Consider the following 18,971-nt stretch of genomic DNA (forward strand, 5'->3'; position numbering starts at 1 on the left):
TTTTTGTAGTTGACCATACTGACATTTCAGTTTTTTGGATACAATGTCGTTTCTAAAATGTAACATAATCAAAATCAAGTTTACAATTATCAAAATGATATGAAGTTAATCCATAAAAATATGGTAAACACATACCATGAATCGCAAATGTTTGATGTGAGCTGCATTATTTTTCTAATAAACTGCTATTTTGATGAGGAGGACATGTTTTAATGCATTTAAATGACTTCAGGCACATTAACATTCAGTAGGGCACTGTTGCGGTGCCCCCTGCTGTCATTCTCTCATCACTACAATTTCACTTTGCTGCTCACAACAAAAACAAAACAAAAACTTTCTTACTTAATTTTTCATGCCAATATAGGAGTTTTTCATTTTGAAATTTTTAATCTCTAGGCAGCTTTCAAACCTGGTGTTTCTTATTAGGCACTTTGCCATTGATATTGCTCAAAAACCCTAAGATAATAATAATAATGACTTTTGCACAGTACTGTATATAATGTAATGGCAATGTGCTGAAATACAAAATTTAACTGACAGTCATCAAAACCAGTACTATGAAGTTTATACTAAAGGAACAGTGAATGACATGTACAATCTCCTAAAATGCCTTTTTGACCATTAAATATAAAATTTGTGGCAACCAAGCCATGTTCCTTTACCTTTCCGAATGGCATTGTATGATGGTCAATGTAGGGGCCAGTCACTGGTTTAGGGTGCTCACTGTCATCTGCTATGAGTGAGTGAGGTAGAACCCCACTATTCATCAAAGTTTGTAGTCTGTCATAGCAGAAGATTGTCTTAGTATCTATGGTCACAAAGGGACTGATGTCGTATTCTACAAGAACACAGACAAAAAATTTACATACACCAACTTATTAGAGAAACCATGAAGAACAAAAGGAAATCACATGTACATTGACTAACAAGTTCATTTAACATTTATTGAATATTAAGTGACACCTTGGTGTTGATTCTCCCATGTGCGTAAGTCAAAAACGTGCGTAACTGTGCACTTTTTTCTTAGGGTTTACTTGTGCTTAGACTATAAATGCGCTTTGAGAGGAGTAACACCAAAATATGGGTGTGATGCATGTAATTTACCCTTACACACATTCTGGAACTGACTTAAGGCTGATTTATACTCATGTATAGAACCTACATCACTGGTAGCCATGTACCCTACCCTATAAAATTTAACTTTTTTATATTTATTATACATTTAGAAAGAACAGGTACAATCAAAAACGCATGTGATTAATTCATACAATTATATAAAAATGACATGACACAACATTATATAGACATTACCATTAGGACAGATTCAAGTAACATCTGCTTCGTCAACATGCCTAGTAGGTGAATCTAGCTGTCATGGGCTTGAGGCTGGACTCTTTAGTGATTAAAGTGTATCTTTTGTTTCTGCTTATCCCTGCTTATGTCTGATTTTGTAGTTATATTCTGTTTCATATACAGTGCTGTGCAAATGTCCTAAGCCATCAAAGAAAATGATGTTGTAATGATCTTCACGTTGGAGTACAGCTATGATATTATGTCCATCAAAGCGTGCCAGCTTAGTCATTTCAAAACCGCTCCTAAAGTCACGACAGTATTTGCAGCAACCATCCAAAACACCCAAGTATTTTTTGATTTGACCATAAACACACCCCCTATGGCTAATCAATACCTCACTGACTTTTGTTAATAACCATTAGGTCAGCTGTTCAAACCCAGGTGTGAGGACTCTTCAGCCAATCAGTCCTCTACCTAGTAATCCACTTAGGGAGTTGCAGCAAAAACCTGCATACACAAACAGCCCTTTTTGGATAAGGTTGTCCACTCCTACGCTAGACAATGCCCTCACTCCACCACTTCCTGAACCACTGCCAAACACTCCTTCCCAGACACATGTGTGAACCTGGCATTGTACAAGTGGATCTGTTTAAACAAGTACAGGTGTATTCTGCCAGATAATATCATCCACGCACTGAAAAGCAGACTCACAAGCTTATGACCAATCCTGTTCCACTCTTTTTCTTTTCAGTCTATTCAGTGGATCTGTTACATCACCAAAGTGTGAAATGAGTTGTGGAGCCACCCCAATGTCTGCCTAAAATCTCTTCATGCCCTTAAAATCAGCGGAATTTGAGCAGCTCTCACATTGTCTGGGCCTGTTTCCACTCCAAGGGCTGACACCCCATGTCCAAGAAACTGCATTTGAAACTGGATGAAATGGCACTTGTTAATGTTCAAAGTAAGTCCAGCTTTGCACAGCCTTGAGAAGTCCTTTTGTATATCTCTGAGGTTGACTTGGTGATGGTGAAAAAAATAATGGTCTCAATGTGCACAAAAAACATTTTCCCTGTGACACCTCGTAAAACATGCTCCAGGATCATGAAATGGAGCTGCAGCATTTCGCAATCCAAAAACGTTCACATGGAATTGTGCTTTGATCGCGTGTCGTGATCGCGAGAGGGGAATCAGGATCGGCCAGACGGGAAACCAGGAAACAGGGTTTATTACAGCAGAATCAACAAGGCAGGGTAAACACGGTATACAACCACAATGACCAGACTGGGGAAACAGGCTACTTCAGATCACGTCATGCCAAATTATGAAGCACACAAGCACCTCCATGCAAGTAATTTCTTCTGAGAGTGATTTTGCCTCTGAGACAGTTTTGCTCTCATCAAGTGTTTCCTCTAGCTGCTCCAAGGCATCAAGAATGCCCCCCTAATTGATAACGTAAAACCTTAACTGACTCTATTTTGGCTTCCCACCTCGTATCACTCAAAGGCTTAAGGGTTATGTACACAAACTCTTGTAAGACATCTCACCTCTTTACAGAGGATGAGAATGTTGTGTGCAGTCTTTGTTGTGTGCTAAAGAATGTCAGACACACTTTATTTGAAGAGGCTGCATCACACAGCAGAAGGTTAAGACTGTGACTACAGCAGGGGATGAACAGAGCCTCTGGATATTTCTGCTGTACTAGGCCTTGCACACCCTTGTACACTCCCCTCATATTAGTGCCATTGTCATAACTTTGGCCCCTACAGTTAGCTACACCCAACCCCAGACTGTCCAGAACAGCAAACAGGCTGTCAGTGAAGCCTTGCCCAGTTGTATTCTTCACGACAGTGAAAGCCACAGGACTCAGGTATTGTTGCTTTTCTGTTTTCGTCCGTATGCACATAACGCATAATTATTCAGGCCTGTTCTTGTTTGGAAATGTCAGGTGTACAATCCAATTCCACTGCAAAGTATCTGGAGGCTTTTACCTGAATGCCGATTTTGCCAAGTACTGTACACATTCAGCAATGGAATGTAAGAACTCATTTTGTGTGCGTCATGGCAGGTAACTCTTTGTTTCTTTGGAGGTTATCTGACTAAGACCTCAAGAAAACCCAATACATTTCCATTTCTAGGACTGCCTAATTTAGCATCTTTCCCCCTCAGAGTAGGTTTCGTTCAGCAAGGAAGAGCGTAAAGTCAACTACCCTGGTGAGCACACCTCTCCAGTGTGCCTTTTCATGGTCTAGTGCCCTTTGTATGTCACTGTTGATTGTTTTCCCAGTGCGCATGCGGGATGCTACTTACTTCCACGTGAGGTAAGCGTTTATGTGACACCTGCTGGTTTCATGATGTTGTAAGGTTTTGGAAAGGCACTGCCAGTTATTGTATCCCACAACAAGGCGTCTATCAGCCACTTTAATGCAAAGCAGTGCACTTTGTACTTTTGGAGTACAAAAAACAATCCCGAAGTACTTTTTCTCCACTGGATAAAATGCGTGAGCAATAACCTTTCGAAAAACACCTTTTTATCCGATCTGGGGTGACATTTGTTTGAATCATAGCTCATATTGCTGTCTTTCACCCACATCAACATTTTTTGCCGCATCCCCTCGCACTCCTTCTCCTTTTCTTTTTTTCTCATTCTGCCTTGAGCACCTGATAACGTTTTTGCTCCCTCCACCCTGCCGCAGAGCGATGCCCCACCTCGTCAATGAGCGACAGGTTGCTACCACTCTGGCTACTACTAAATAATCGCTCAGCAGCACCGCCCCCCCCCCCTCCAGTCACTGAGGAAAGTAAAGGAGATGGTGCCCATCACAGCAACATCACTGGTCAAAACATCTACTGCCAGTGGCCAGACCTTACGCTTGTTAAATATTTTAAATAGCATATTTAGAGCATAGTAATGGGTTAAAAGCACAAGAACAGTTTTAAAACATAGATGTCAATGATATTATTTTTTTGTTTTGGCGCCCCTGGGTGGGTCGCCCATATGCACCATATATACTGCATACCCCATTTTTGCGCCACTGTCCTTAAGTCTTGAACTACATTGAAGAGACCGACCGCAAAGCAGAGGTGGAAACATCATAGCCTAAGAGAACTTGATTTGTAATGTTCGTTTAAGGTGGTGCTGGGCATTCATTATGTTCATGTTGGTGAAGGTCCACCCCAAAAATTATATCAGGGCGGAGGACCTTAGCTTTGTTTTGCAGATGGAATTTGGATCTTGGAGAAAAAAAAAACATAGTATCCATCATCTAAGGCCATCTTTAGTTACACACAGTCACTCTCATATCCACTTGTAATACTTGGTATCACAGGTTGCAATAAACCATGTGTGAAGGCAACATTCCAATACCCAGTGGCCTAGCTTGTGGTGTAAACAGCGTCAGATGAGCTGGAGAAACATACGCTGGAGCTGAATGTGTGACTGATGTAAGGATGTGGATCCACTGCAAGATATTGCTGGATATGTGGTGAAGAAACTGTGGGGACAGGGAGTTATTCTACATTGTTACAGAGAGCGAAGGGATGCGTTTGAGTGTAAGCGACAGAGGTTAGAGATGAAGCTGGCTGCATAGTGACTACTGCATGGTACGTCAATGAAGAAGCTGTATGGTCTTGTTTGGATACTGAAGTCATCTGAATTTCTGCTGGCAATGGTGGTGATAACACTGTACAGTGGTACCTCGACCCATGAACAGTCCTGCTCGCGAACAAATCGGGTTACGAACCAGATGTTCAAAAAAAATTTTGTACCGGTTCGCGAACCGTATTTCAAATTGCGAACACATAAACATCCCCCAAAAGCGCCCCAATGAACCACCTGAAACACGAAGAAGTGTATATTATGCCCCAGAACAGTTGTGAAATTTATAAAAAACTTGTAGATGTATGTCTTTACTATATCTCTGAAAAATATATCTGAAAAAAGAAAAAAAAATAGAGAGAGAGAGAGAGAGAGAGAGAGAGAGAGAGAGAGAGAGAGCGTTCTGTTATAGCGGTACCTTTCAGTGGTTGATAAACATGTTTGTGATGGTTTTTAACAGTCACATATCTATGCATAAAACTACAGTACTTCATTAATAATATAATTAAGTAACTTATAGGTGTATCTCGTATCTCACTGTATCTCAATTAGGATGAGTTACTTATGAGGAGGTGTTTTGAGAGTGCTTAATAATTTATGACTGTTGTTTAAATTAAGTGCCTTTAATTTGTTTGGACAGAATGATTTTGGACTCTATAAGCACAAATGTATCCCTCCATCTTTGTCAACTTGTCAGTCTCTATTCATGTGCGGTTCTCATGCAGTAACCATAGCAACCCTTGGTGGCAACTATACAGTCCTAATATCATAGTAAAAGTCTCTCACGATGCTCATATTAGCTGGTGATTGTATTGCACTTTTATTTTGAATTATACATCAATGCACAAAATAGCGCTACATTCGCCTTATTGTAAGATTTACGGTCTCACGCAGCTACAAAAGGCCACGAAAGGGCGGGCTTTAAGTAGATTGAAAGAAACAGTAGCCAATCGTTGCTTTGGCTATGAAGGTTAGAGGGTGTTCCCGAAGCTCATTATAATTCCTCTTACTAGGTACGTTCTAAAGGGCCTCCTATAACGTGTGTTTAGTGTTTTCTTTCTGTGCTGTTGTTTTTTTTAATTATAATTATAGATCTGGAAATCGAAATATTCTGCAAATTTTAAAGAGCCTGAAAGTTGAGACTTAGCCGGCGCTATAACATTATTAGACGCTTAATACCCTACATGGTACATAATTACGCTTCCGGTCACCAGCTACGCAGAATCGCAGCGAGTCCGTAGTTTTCCCGGTGCTGAAATTTCGGTTATAATAATTGAAAGGCACGTGTGTAATTCTACAGGATATTATTGTACACAGCATTGCCAGTGGATGACTTACAGTTTCCTTCGGGCCGAGACGGTTAATGTCTGCTTCCGAGTCAATATCATCTATGTGAGTATTATGTTATAAATATATATACTGACATTTAGTAAACCATCGAAAGCTGATTAGTTTTAAGTGTTGGTACTGCTTTGTTATTTTACCCTTGTTTATATGAAAAGATGTTTGTAATTTTACTGCTTTGGTGAATCGCATATGATACTAATAATAACGGATGTTTGTATGGAAAACTCATGATTTTTCGTCATCCAAAGAATCAATTAAGCAAGAGACTACGTGACGTTTTAATCGAATCGTGTTTTTTAAGAAAATAATTTGGTGAAAGTGAATCTTGGTCACATTTTCTTGGAAAATGCACACATTTTTTTTTTGCAATGTGTCTGTCCTGTCCTGTCCTGTCACGACAATGGAAACGGGTGTGGGTTATTAGCTTTTCGTTCATTTTGTGTTTTCATGTTTCTGTGCAGGCGACAGAATGACCTGCCCTGAAGGGGAGGACAATGACCGACCCCTGACTTTTGTTTTAACTGTGAGTGTGACTTGGACTGTTTCGCTTACAGTTCCTCCTTCAGCAAACCGGCGTAACGATGTGTCCTGTTCCGTAGTGGGACCGTGTTATGCGCCGAACTTTCAGTTTTTTTTCGGAGGGTTAAACTTGATATTTGAGATAACAAATATGAAAAAGATAAGACTACTTCATAATAGACCATTTTAATTTAAGATGTTTGTTAACTAGAGCACTATTCATGTTTTTTTCTCCTTTTCTTTTTTAAAGTTAATAATTAGCCCAGTTCCGGGACATTCGTGATAGGGCTCAGGAAAGTCGTCTCTTTGGTAAGTCTGTTGTAGTTGCTACTCCATTAAACTGATATAAGGTTGCGCGAAAGGGGCAATTAGCCGTATTGAATTGTGTTGAATTAGCCGTATTGCTATCTTTGGTGGTGATTTAAAGAGACAATGCTGTTACTTACAACTTTTTTAATGCGTAACATTCATGTGTCTGAACACGAATGGCGTTAACATTTTACCTGAGGGGGCACAAATAATGTATCATTATGGCTACTTGCATCATAACTACAAATTAATTGTTGATTGCAAACTGTTCTAATGTGTGAGAATTCATTCATGATGAACAAGCATCTTTTATCTCAAGCAAATAATATTTATTACTTTATCTGCTAATTATGTGAACCTTTATGGACTATTGAGGGAGGTACTGTATGAACTAATAATGAGTAACACATGTGAACTACTGATCGTGTTTGTTCATCATTAATGAATCTCTACATCTTAATTTTTAATCTTAAATAGACTAAATTTGTTAATGATTTGTACTTCAGAAGTAACTGAGTTATTACTAAGTATTTGTGTCCCCTCAAGTAGTGTTACAAGATATAGCTTTACAAACCCAGAAACATAAAAAAGAAAAGCAAAGTTAATTTTATCAAAAATAAATATTATTAAAATACAACGCTGATTTGAATTTTAAAAAGGATGTACAAATATGTAAAATATGTTTGTATAATTTGTTTTTAAACTTTCTTTGATAATACTGATTGTAAGTAATATTTGGGGAATGCATTTTAATTGGAAAAAGGTATCAATATTTTTACAGCACATGGCAAATCGCAGAGTTTTTAATGGATTAGATGATCAGAAGGTTGCTGGTTCAAATCCCACGGTCAGCAGAGTGGTTTTACCATTGATCCTCTGAGCAAAGGTCCTTAAGCTCTAGTGCCCCAGGCACTCCGCTTTCTTTAAAAATGTATATCAATTTGGATAAATGTAACTGCTAAATAAATTAAATCCTTGTCCATTTGCTGCTGCTTCTCAGATATGCGGTGGTAGGACCATCCCGGCAGGCAGGGGGGATGGCCATGAAAGTTCTCAGCTCCAGGTGTGCCTTCTACCTGGGCTTCCTGGTGGGAACCTGCATGCTGTACTTCCTGCTGCATCAGACTGGGTTTAATAAGACCCTCCCCAAGCTGTATGATGGTCTGGGAACTACAGCCAAAGCCGTGCCTAAACAGGGGACAGAACGCAAGGACTGGATGGTGGAGGGATCTGCCCTTATCAATCTGAACCATCCTCATCACTCAGGTAAGAAGGCTGCAAATATTACATGTCCATGGCTACTGTCGGAGAGCTAATAGGGTCAAGCCTGTTGGGGATCAGGGCTGGTGTAGTGCTGAGGTGTTCGCCTGATGAATGGCGGCACTTGGGTCCTAGTTTGAGGTGGCCCATCCATGTGGGCGCATGGAACGGCTTGTCTCACCAGCAGGATGACCATCTTCCTCTGCTGTTGGGGGAGCTTCGTAAACTCTGCATTTCGGTGGCAGCACTCTCTGAGGTACGCAGACCGGGGAGTGGCCAGATCTCTGTAGGTGGATATACCGACTTTTGGTCTGGCCGTTCTGATGGCTGCCATTCTCAGGGAGTGGCTGTTGTTGTAGCGGTTCGGCTTCTCTTGATGGTGTCTGTTACTCCTTTCAGCGAGTGTATTATGAAACCCAGGCTAAGGCACTCCTTGGGTGTCCGTCTTGTCTGTTGTCTTGATGTATTCTTCGATCACGGTGAGTGATGTCTCGTTGAGGGAGACAGCAGACGGATTGGGAGCGCATGGTGGTTCACTGGAAAGGGGTGCGTGGTGCTCCCGATATCTTTGCAAGAGGATAAAGGTCCAAGTCTTTAAAATCCTGGTGAGCTGAGATGAAGGCTGGACTCCTTCAGTACTGTCTCTCTTCGGAAAATCCTTGGGTACCGCTGGCTTGACTTTGTGTCAAATGAGCAGTTGCTCAGGGACACCTGAATGAGGCACATTGCCTGCATTGTGAGGGAGCGTCAGTTACGGCACTACAGCCATGTGGCACGTTTCCCTGAGGGGGATCCGGCTCGCAGGATCCTTAGTGCTGAGGACCCAAGTGGCTGGACCAGGCCGAGGGGACACCCATGTGACATCTGGATGCGGCAGATGGATGGCCAGTTCCGGAGGGTGGGACTGGACCGTGTATCTGCCTGGGGGGGTCCCCAGCCAGGATCCCGCGGAGTTTCACCGTGTTTTGGGTGCGGCTACACGCTGCATCAGCGCGTGGTCCCCAACCTGACATGATGGCTGCTTACAATTCTGCCTTTAAGTATTGTGCTAGATGTTATTCACAAAACTTATATCCATAAATACAAGTACATTAAAAATTACAACAAAAAAAAAAGTGGATGATTGTTTAATAATACTGGCTCATTTGGTTTATAACAGGAGAGGACAGCCGGATTGCAGACGAGCTGTATAAGAAGGTGCGCATTTTATGCTGGGTCATGACTGGCCCGAGTAACTTGCAGACAAAGGCGCGACATGTGAAGGCGACCTGGAGCAGGCACTGCAACGTTCTGGTCTTCATGAGCTCAGTGGAGGACCCGGATTTCCCCACAGTCGGGCTCAGCACAGGGGAGGGCCGTGACCAGCTGTACTGGAAGACCATCCAGGCTTTCCACTATGTGCTGAAGAACCATGGAGAGGAGGCCGACTGGTTCCTAAAAGCGGACGACGACACCTTTGTCATAGTGGACAACTTGCGCTGGCTTCTGTCTAACTACACGCCCGAGGAACCCATCTATTTTGGCAAGCGCTTCAAGCCATACTCCAAACAGGGCTACATGAGTGGTGGAGCAGGCTATGTGCTCAGCAAGGAGGCTCTCCGCCGATTTGTGGAAGGCTTCCGAACCAAGGTGTGTACCCACACCTCGTCAGTGGAGGACCTGGCTCTAGGGCAATGCATGGAAAAGATGGGTGTGGCCGCCGGAGATTCCAGGGACACCCTGCATCGTGAGACCTTTCACCCATTCATACCTGAGAACCATCTCGTTGGCACGTTCCCCAAGAGCTTCTGGTACTGGAACTACTGCTACTATCCCATCGTAGAGGCAAGTACGTGTGTATGTGGGGGTGTTTGGAATCTTGGTTTGGCACATGCTATTGGCAGCCTGATCCATTCTCCTGGCTCATTTTTCCCAGCAGACAGTAAGTAGCTGAAAGATTGATATCCCTGCACTCAGGACTCTCAGGAAGAAAGCCATCCAGTGTGATTTAATAATGAGATACAAACTAATTGTAGACCATAATTTAGTGTGTAGTCATTTTCAAAAGTTGAATTTTTTTCCTGTATGTAACCTTCACTGGGATTGCCTATGTTGTTGTTGAAAGTTATGGTGGTGTATGTTTGGATTTTATTGCAGGGGAGAACACAAAAATTTCAATAAAATGTCAAATTTCCAGGGGCGCCATTATTATTTAAATCTGTTTTCAGTGCATGTGCATGCATCAGTGTTTAGCACAGTGATTTTCATCGTACCTATTGGTTCTTGGTTTTCTGTATATTAATGGTTTAACTGACAGCTAACCTGTAATCAAATGTAGGAGTTTGTTTGGTATGGCAGGTTCCTGTTGAAAAGCAATGATATTTTTGAATCAGGTTGGTTTGAGGTACAATGTGTGCTTGTAAAACAGTAAAAAGCACTTTATAAAAGTCATAAACCCTCATGTATTTCCGAGCTAAAAGAACTCGGACAATGAAAACTCCAGCACATTGTTACTTCCCCTATAATCTTCCCTCCTCTTGCCCCTTTCTTCCCAGGGCCCGCAGTGCTGCTCAGACCTGGCCGTCTCTTTCCACTATGTGGACGCTGAGATGATGTACCTTCTGGAGTATTACACCTACCACCTGCGGGCCTATGGGTACAGACACCGCTATCAGCCCCCGCTGCCTGAGAGCCTGGGTGTGTTGCCGCAGACTGGGGGGGGGAGCGGGCTGGGTAACGAATTGGGAGTCAGAGGGAATACCGCAGAACAGGAAGCTGAATCGAAGGCACGACTGGAGACGGAACCTTCTGGAAACAGGACAGCAGTTCTGGAGAAGCAGTAGTATTAATTAGCAGGAGTGAGGTGTGCTTGTACACACAAGGCCTGTCTGGCTTGTGCATATATAATGTGACGGAAGGTGCACACAACCTGTTATCGTATTGGCTTTCTGTTTGACTATCCCAAAGATTGCATTATACAATTGTTTACTTTGAACAGTCAGCCCGTTTTACGTCAGTCACAATCGTTTGTGTAAGGTAGGTGCATTGTTGTGTAATAACTATTATTGCTTCACTGCTCCTGTTTGGACATTGGCTTTTGAGTCAAGGCTGAATTATGTACAACTAGAATGACTGAGGCGTGGTTCATAACGTGTGTTGGTACTTCATGAAACAGTCAGTGGTTACCTAATGACCTGTCTAAGTTAATTACAGTTATCACAGACTTTCTTTCCTGTGGTACTGTATAAGGTTAGTGCATTTTTTTTATGCTCCTATTTCATTTAGTTTGGTAGGTGGCCCCTTTCAGTGCATGACATCAAAGCCTGCTCAAGGTGCAAAGTAGGTACGCCTGGTTTGGTTGTGTGCCACCCATTTCTTGCTCTGCAGGTTGCATCTGTCATCGGTTGAAGTTATGCGCTCGGAAAGCACCATCTCGTCGGATAGCTTAACGTTAAGTCTCAGGCTGCCAGTAGATGGCGCCGTAAAGTGAGGATGGAGGGGGGGAACAAGCCCAGCCATCTAAACCACTTACTGGAAAGTGAAATGATTTGTGCTGTATGGGCCCACATATGCTTAATGTGCAAAGGCCCGGCCATTTTAGAGAATCCGGTTTTTAGACATAAAGGAAGGAAAATATAAGTAGGTCTATGATTCCCAGTTTGTTTTAATTCATTTAGGATGATGGCAATTTTACAGGCTCGTTGTGTATATATATGACAATTTTTAATGTATGTATAGCAACCTTGTGTTTAAGTTTTGTATCTTTACTGGAGCGGAATTCTGAGGGTGCTCACCTGAATGACAACTGTCTCCATGGTGGAAGGCCTCACTGGGGTTTTATGGTGAAACATCAGGGGAGCGAGAGATCACTCAATATATTATGATTGATTTGTCAAAGGATTTTAATTATGTACCTGCTTATTGTCCAAGTATTGATCAGTTGTAATTAAAGTTTGGATTGGGATGTTTTTAGTTTTGGTGTTCATATACTCAATGCCCTTCACACCTAAGTGTTGATTTCTCTCTTCCTCTTTAAATAAGCAAGATATAGGTTTTTTTTTAGTCTGGATACAGTTTGTATATTGCATTTTTTCATTTCTCTAGTGTCTCCCGGTGCACTTTTGCTTAAAATTTAAGTGCAGATATCCGATGCTTACTTTTTTTTTTTGGGGGGGGGTGTTTTTGTCATCATATGTTACAGTATTGGGAAACAAAGCTCGCTCAGTCATGTAATCCACTTCAGAACTTTGATTATATTTCCTTCTTGAAAGCGTATCCCATGGACTGAGTGAATTTTGGAAATTTTACTCTTCAGTTTGTCTTCATCTCTAGGTTGAGGTGCATATTGCTGATTTTTAGATTACCTTCCTAAAGCCAGAGCTTTTATCACCCATTACTGTAGTTTTTACATGTTTTTACTATTGTACAGCACAACCGCATTATACCATATGTGAGCTGAAATCTCATTGATGTTGTATCACGTAGGGGATCCCTTACCAGGGTTCCACTGGACCACGCAATGCTGGGAGTTTGTGGAGAGGTAGTTTAATTTAGAAAATGAAACTATATATTTGCATTTTTTTCATGAGCCCTCATGTTTGTGCATTCGGTTCGCATATGAAAAAATGGAAGCCGTTAAAGTTAAATATCCTCTCGATCCCAGCCCCCTTTGATTTTGTGAACATCGAAAGGTCGTGAAGCCTTTGTATGAACAGCATTCACTTAATTTTCTTAATCATCAAATTCTGTTTTTTAAAGTTTATATGTGATTTCCCCCCCTTTCTTTTGGAAAGGGTATTTTTTTTACCCTCTGCTGTTCCATTATGTCATGAAACAGTTATGTAAATCAGTTTGGGAGGTGTGTCTCTTTTTTAAACAATGGTGTCTTTGCCATCTTCTGTGGAGGCTGATTGCTGTGAACTATCACTGTGAATAAAAATGTCATGTTTCAAGTCGAATTTCAGGACTTGCTGTCCCAAAGACATACAGTTAGGTTAATTATCATCTCTGTATTTCCCACAATGTGTGAGGTCATTGTAATGGAGGGACATTTGTTTGGGGTGTTCTTCTGCATTTTACCTTGTGATGCCTGCACTAAGCAAATGCCTCTTGCGACCTTGTACAGCAGCTGGAGCATAGATAAATGACATTTGTGTTAATTTGGTAAGAAGTCACGCTTATCCAGTTTGGGTTGGTGATTTTGACTTAACCCTTGTTATAACCTGTGATAATCCAGCAAATATTGAAATCGAGGTAGGAGTTTTGCAAAAAGTTACTGTGGAGTCAATTAATTGTCTCATGTTTATTTACAAAAAAAACATATTGTTGATGTCTTTAAAAATTATAATGCTCTCTAAACCGCAAAGGCTCTTATCAATAAAACTGACAGACTATAAACCTTTTCATCTTGTCATATGATAGAAACGGAGTTGTTTCTTATCCCCTTTGCACCCTGTAAAATCTGGAAAAAAAAAATGTATTCACTAGGCAGAGTTCAGATATTTTCACAGAAGTGTGATGGGAACGGCGAACTACTCTTCTTGCCGAGACCTGCAATGAAGCAGTAAAGCATGCTAGTTAGAGTGTATCTCAAATCTGCTTCAACATGATGTGCTTTATAAGAGTCACTGCTGATGTTTCATGTCAAGTGGGCCTTTATTGTTACACTAACTATAATTGGTACACTGCATACGGTCAAACAAAGTTATGTTTCCTGGACCAGCTGTATGTATACATAAAGTGCATATGTTAACATTGATACGCAATGGAAAAAGTGAACAATGATGGAAAATTACTTGAACTACAGAGAGGTTCATACACAGCACTTTATTTGTGGGAAAAATATTCACTGTGCATAGGTAATTAATTCTGTTGATGTACAACTGCTGTAATCAACCATCATGGGTTTTGTTAGACATAGAAAAGTGAATCTATATGTAGGAATTTGATTTCTGTGCAGAGGCTGGTAGTTTGTAGTCTAACCACAGTATTTTAATCACTGTATTTGTTTTTTGGATAATCCAATCTGCTAGTGCAAATGGAAGCCGTGGTTTTGAAAGTTTGAAACTTCTCTGTGTGCCAGTTTCCGGATACCTGCTCTGAGTTTAGAAACTGATTTGACAATTTTTAAGCTACATGAAAATGGCCACTTTACAGTTAAACTTCATTTTTAGAAAACAAACTGATGCCGAACTAGCAAGAATTGAGATGATTATCCTAATATCTGCTAAATCCCTTAATTGTGCCCTAGAAAGAGCTTTATTCACCTCAGCTTGCATTTATTGAAGAAAATCCCAGCCCTCCTCACAGGGTACTGTTGTCTCCAAGGACGGGATTCATCTGCAAGTACAGTAAAATCCTGTTATAGTGGACTTACTTATAACGGAATATCGTCTATAACGGACGAGGTTCACTGGTCCCGGAGCTCTGACGAGTTGAGCTACTTATGGAGACGTGCTATCGAGCCTTTCTGCGCATGTATAGTTCCATTATGGAATAGGGTTTTTGGGGTTAGGGCTATCGATTAGCACTACGGTAGCCTAACTTGACAAAGTAGCTCAACTCGTCAGAACACCGGTGATATTCAGCACAGATACGTAGTGGGGATTATTAACAGTCATGCATCAGGTCAAGTATAGTTGGATTACTACATGTATAATATAATAATCTATACCACAAGTGTGTCTGCTGGGGTGTGGCTTGAGTAAATGGTGTCCTGTAGTTGTGCTCTGGGCATACAGTGACCCAGACATTAAGGTATAACGCACTGTTTTGCCAGGTCCCTTGAAGTCCGTTATAACTAGGTTTTACTGCACACGAACAGCTTGGTTACTGAGTGATGTAAGGTGCATGCTGTGACGAGATGGAGAAAATGGAATATACGTAATACACGCGCCCCTTGAAGCAGAACGTCCGAGATCACGTGCACTCACCCGTCTGCGAACTCCTGCGCCCCATGAGTCCCACAAAGACATCATGCATATCCCCTGCGAGAGACAAACGCTTGTGTTTCTATACGTAATTAATTTATGTTGTGTAATCTATTATGAACGCCATCATAAAATGATTAAGCAAATCTAATTCGGCTTACTTTTTTGTAGCGGTGAGTTGTTTGTGCCTGGAGAAAAAGAAAATGTCAATTTCTTACTCTTATGTAATGAAATACATGAACAGAATTAAAGGCTAGTTTTCCACGAATCACGCTACCCCGCAATGTTGCTGTTTGACCGCATTTTTAATATTTCAAGTTAACTTGCCAATTTTGTCCATATGGTAAGTAAAGGGGAAAAATATATATATGAATTAAAATTACTCACCGCTGCTTCTTCTGCCCATCAGTCCCACGAAACTATCATAATCGATATCGCTGTACCGTTTCAGAAGTTCGCGGGGAATGTTAGACAGTCCACGACCCTTCTGTATCTGAAAAAAGTTTCTCTCATTATATGTGTGTGTATATATATATATATATATATATATATATATATATATATATATATATATATATATATATATATATGGCGTTTTTACTTGTTCTGAAAGAGGCGAATGATCACTAGAATCAAATGCAGATTTAATTACATCAAGCCATGCAGCTCTAATAATACAAGTGAAAGGTACCTCCAGCTCCGATCTGTGTGGCTCTCCGATCTCCTGCTCTTCGCAGCTGGACTGACAGGATGGGAAGCTCATCATGATGGACAGAACCGCCAGCAACAAACTGCTCCTCATCGTTTCCTGCTGGATGTACCTATAAGCACCGAGTGTAGATGGGGTCACACGTTAGTAGGGACTAATCTAATGATAAAATGTACTTACTCGGAAGACAAGTAATAACATATGTTATCGGTTAATATATAAATATATAAATATTTAAAGAAACATCTGAAAAGTAAAGTCTCTCATATCGCACGGTGCATAAAGTACGTTTGACGTTTTGAAAGAAAACCAGCGTTTTGTTTGTAAAGTTTATACTCAATGAAATATGTCAGAAATAATAGAAAAAACTGCAATATGTTTTCCTCACTTGTTTGTGATAATGTAGCATGCTGTACTTAATAATTCATTTGTTTCCGAATAATATGAATCAAACATCTGATATCTAAGCTTCAGTACCGGGCACTGTATTTTTCGTATAAAAGATTAATTAATAACAACCCATTTGAAGGGTTGTTTTGTGCCGTAAAACAAGAATTACCCAACATAAATTAAAAAGAGAGAATTACGTAAATTAATTTTAGAAATGTAGTTCAAATAATATACTATAAGTATTTAATAAAATAGGCATTTTCTTTAATAAAAACTAAAATGAATTAAATCACAACAATTAAACGTTTATATCTATAATAAGTACGATAATTTTGAAAAGCAATACTACTACTACTAATACTAAAATGAATAATAATAACTTGTTACCTGTAATAAAGCTATCTGATATTATCGACTTGAAAGGACAAGCAGCAGCGAATGTCTTTCTCTGGCGGATGGAAGAGAAGTTGCTGCCTTTGCGATGTTGCAGAACCGCTACAGAGAAATACCAAACCATCTGAAACACTGGATTATGGAATGTTCGCGGCACGCCAATCAGATGCGACTTGGTGGGCGTGGTTTCAGGTAGCCTGTCTGTTTCTGTCACTGAGAAGCCAGTACCTCGTAAATGCGACTTTCTGAAACGTGGACAAACTGGCCTATATCAAACTTCTCGAAAAGTTATAAGAAAAAGTTATAGGAAAAATACTTTTACATTAGTATAATATATTAAAATAAAGGATGCAGTTAGGCTACACGGGTACATTAATTTTAACACAGCATTGTAAATGACATTTATGTCTATACTGACACCTGATGACTGTTGGACATGTAAATAAAATAGTTTTATAGGCTAATATTTAACTTATTATTCCATTTGATTTTTTTTTGGAAGTTTTATGTGAGTTATGCCAGGTATTTCCATCCATCCATCCCTCCCTCATTCCCTCCATCCATTTTTTTGCTCCATACATTCATGCAACTAATCAAACATTCCATGATTATTTTCCACATTATAATAAACTATTACTACTCGACAGAGGAAACCATATTATTGAGTTAGCATGTCTGATATGATTTGCCACCTGTCACCTACACAATCACTTCCTGTTCTGTGAAAACAATTATACAATGTATTGCACCTTAAGTGAACAGTTATTATAAACAATTCTGACAGTGTACTGTACCTAATGACACAGGCCAAGATTGTGAAAACACAATATCCTTGAAAAACTACAACTGGCATCCATTCAGTTAACCATCCAGTGAATCTGTGAATCTTTTGTCAATCTTTTGCTCTTGTGCTGTGTATGAAGTAAGTGAGCAAGGTCTGTGTGATCTTGCTCCAAGCCAGTGGTAGCTGCTTCTGAATATTATACAGACACATTAGTGAGCATTGCTATTCGAAGGAAAGGTTTACACAAGGCTAATTGGATTAACTGGTTAAGCAGGCATTAAAATTAGGTGGTAAATGAAATAATAAATAATAAATGATTGTATGCATATTTAAAAAGACATAACAATCAATTCAAATCAATGAATCTATTAAGCTCTGATAATAATAGTGAAAAATAAACTATCATTATGTGCTTTGATATTTAAATCTGCTTTCTAGTCAGCTTCATAATACAGAAATCCAGTAACTAATGTTTTAAAGTACTATGGTGCGCACTTTGAACTCAGTGTGCAGTCTGGCTGCAAGTGGAATACAACATGATCCAAATGTCTGCATACCCCCCAGGATGGATGTGCGAGTGGGGAGGGCATCTGCAAAAGGGGAGAGTTCAGAGAGTACATTTTACAAAAGGTTACCAGCTTTTCTTTTGGCTTCATATGTTTTATTCATATGTTCAGATCTATATTTGCCTAAACCTGTTTTCTGCAGATTACTTTGTTGAACTGGGAGAGAGGTGGAAGGCGCAAGATCTGACAGTTGCGGGGGTGGGAAGATAATTAACTGCATTTCTGCATCATTTATGACCAGTCCTTCCCTTCATCATGGAGTCATATCCTGTGGCCTGTCAGGCAGCCCCCTCCCCTCCTAGGATGTCTCTGACGACACTGCACACAGGGAGGATGATGGACTACCACTCCCATGGGGCATCATCAGGCCTAGTCAACAAACTCACATGCCCCCCTTCGCTGACACTGCTTTTAAAACAAAGGTAAACGATGTCTGCAAATGGCAACAGAGAGGATGGGTCAATCTGAAAACAGAGAATGTTTCACAATGTAATTCCTTACTTGATTAGCTGTTTGGCTTAGAAAAAGACTTGCATTTTGTCATGCTACAAGAAAAAGGCTGACGTTTATGGTGCCCTGCCAAAAATTAATTACAATTAATTCTGACACCACTATTATGCCATCACTGTAATTTCTAATGCATTTTAATATATTATTTCACAGTAGTAAAATTCTATCCATGCTAGACCTTAATCATGTTAAGCAGTTAGAAGATGGATGGATAGATGGATGATGGATGGATGGGTGGATTGAAAATCATTACATTTAAATAACTGGAAAATTTTTATTGATTTGTAGTAAAGAACCTGTCTTATACTGTTCAGACGTTCAGACGCATGTATCACTCTACAAGCCACAATGCTACTTATAATTCAGTGCATGAATGTCCTCCAGACTA

The 18,971-nt window shown here is 40.3% G+C and overlaps 2 protein-coding genes across 3 annotated transcripts; one reads left to right on the top strand and one right to left on the bottom strand.

The window, feature by feature from the left end:
- The first annotated feature begins 5,576 nt into the window (after positions 1–5,576).
- On the top strand, positions 5,577–13,699 carry LOC125745274 (glycoprotein-N-acetylgalactosamine 3-beta-galactosyltransferase 1-B-like). The gene is made up of 6 exons (XM_049017954.1): positions 5,577–6,280; positions 6,697–6,758; positions 7,005–7,063; positions 8,064–8,329; positions 9,483–10,147; positions 10,858–13,699. The coding sequence occupies exons 4-6, from the start codon at positions 8,101–8,103 to the stop codon at positions 11,143–11,145; spliced, it is 1,182 nt and encodes a 393-aa protein (XP_048873911.1). The 5' UTR covers positions 5,577–6,280; positions 6,697–6,758; positions 7,005–7,063; positions 8,064–8,100; the 3' UTR covers positions 11,146–13,699.
- A 19-nt stretch (positions 13,700–13,718) lies between these two features.
- tac3a (tachykinin precursor 3a) lies at positions 13,719–16,835 on the bottom strand. 2 transcript variants are annotated; one of them, XM_049017983.1, is made up of 7 exons: positions 16,718–16,835; positions 15,923–16,052; positions 15,619–15,724; positions 15,393–15,419; positions 15,235–15,288; positions 14,569–14,641; positions 13,719–13,852 (listed from the first exon to the last, which is right to left on the bottom strand). In XM_049017983.1, the coding sequence occupies exons 2-7, from the start codon at positions 16,031–16,033 to the stop codon at positions 13,834–13,836; spliced, it is 390 nt and encodes a 129-aa protein (XP_048873940.1). In that variant the 5' UTR covers positions 16,034–16,052; positions 16,718–16,835; the 3' UTR covers positions 13,719–13,833. The 2 variants fall into 2 exon arrangements, with proteins under 2 accessions (XP_048873940.1, XP_048873941.1); XM_049017984.1 differs by lacking the exon at positions 14,569–14,641 and having other exon boundaries at positions 13,743–13,852.
- Positions 16,836–18,971: the final 2,136 nt, after the last annotated feature.

This window comes from Brienomyrus brachyistius, chromosome 6 (genome assembly GCF_023856365.1).
Source record: "Brienomyrus brachyistius isolate T26 chromosome 6, BBRACH_0.4, whole genome shotgun sequence".
Taxonomy (NCBI): Eukaryota; Metazoa; Chordata; class Actinopteri; order Osteoglossiformes; family Mormyridae; genus Brienomyrus; species Brienomyrus brachyistius.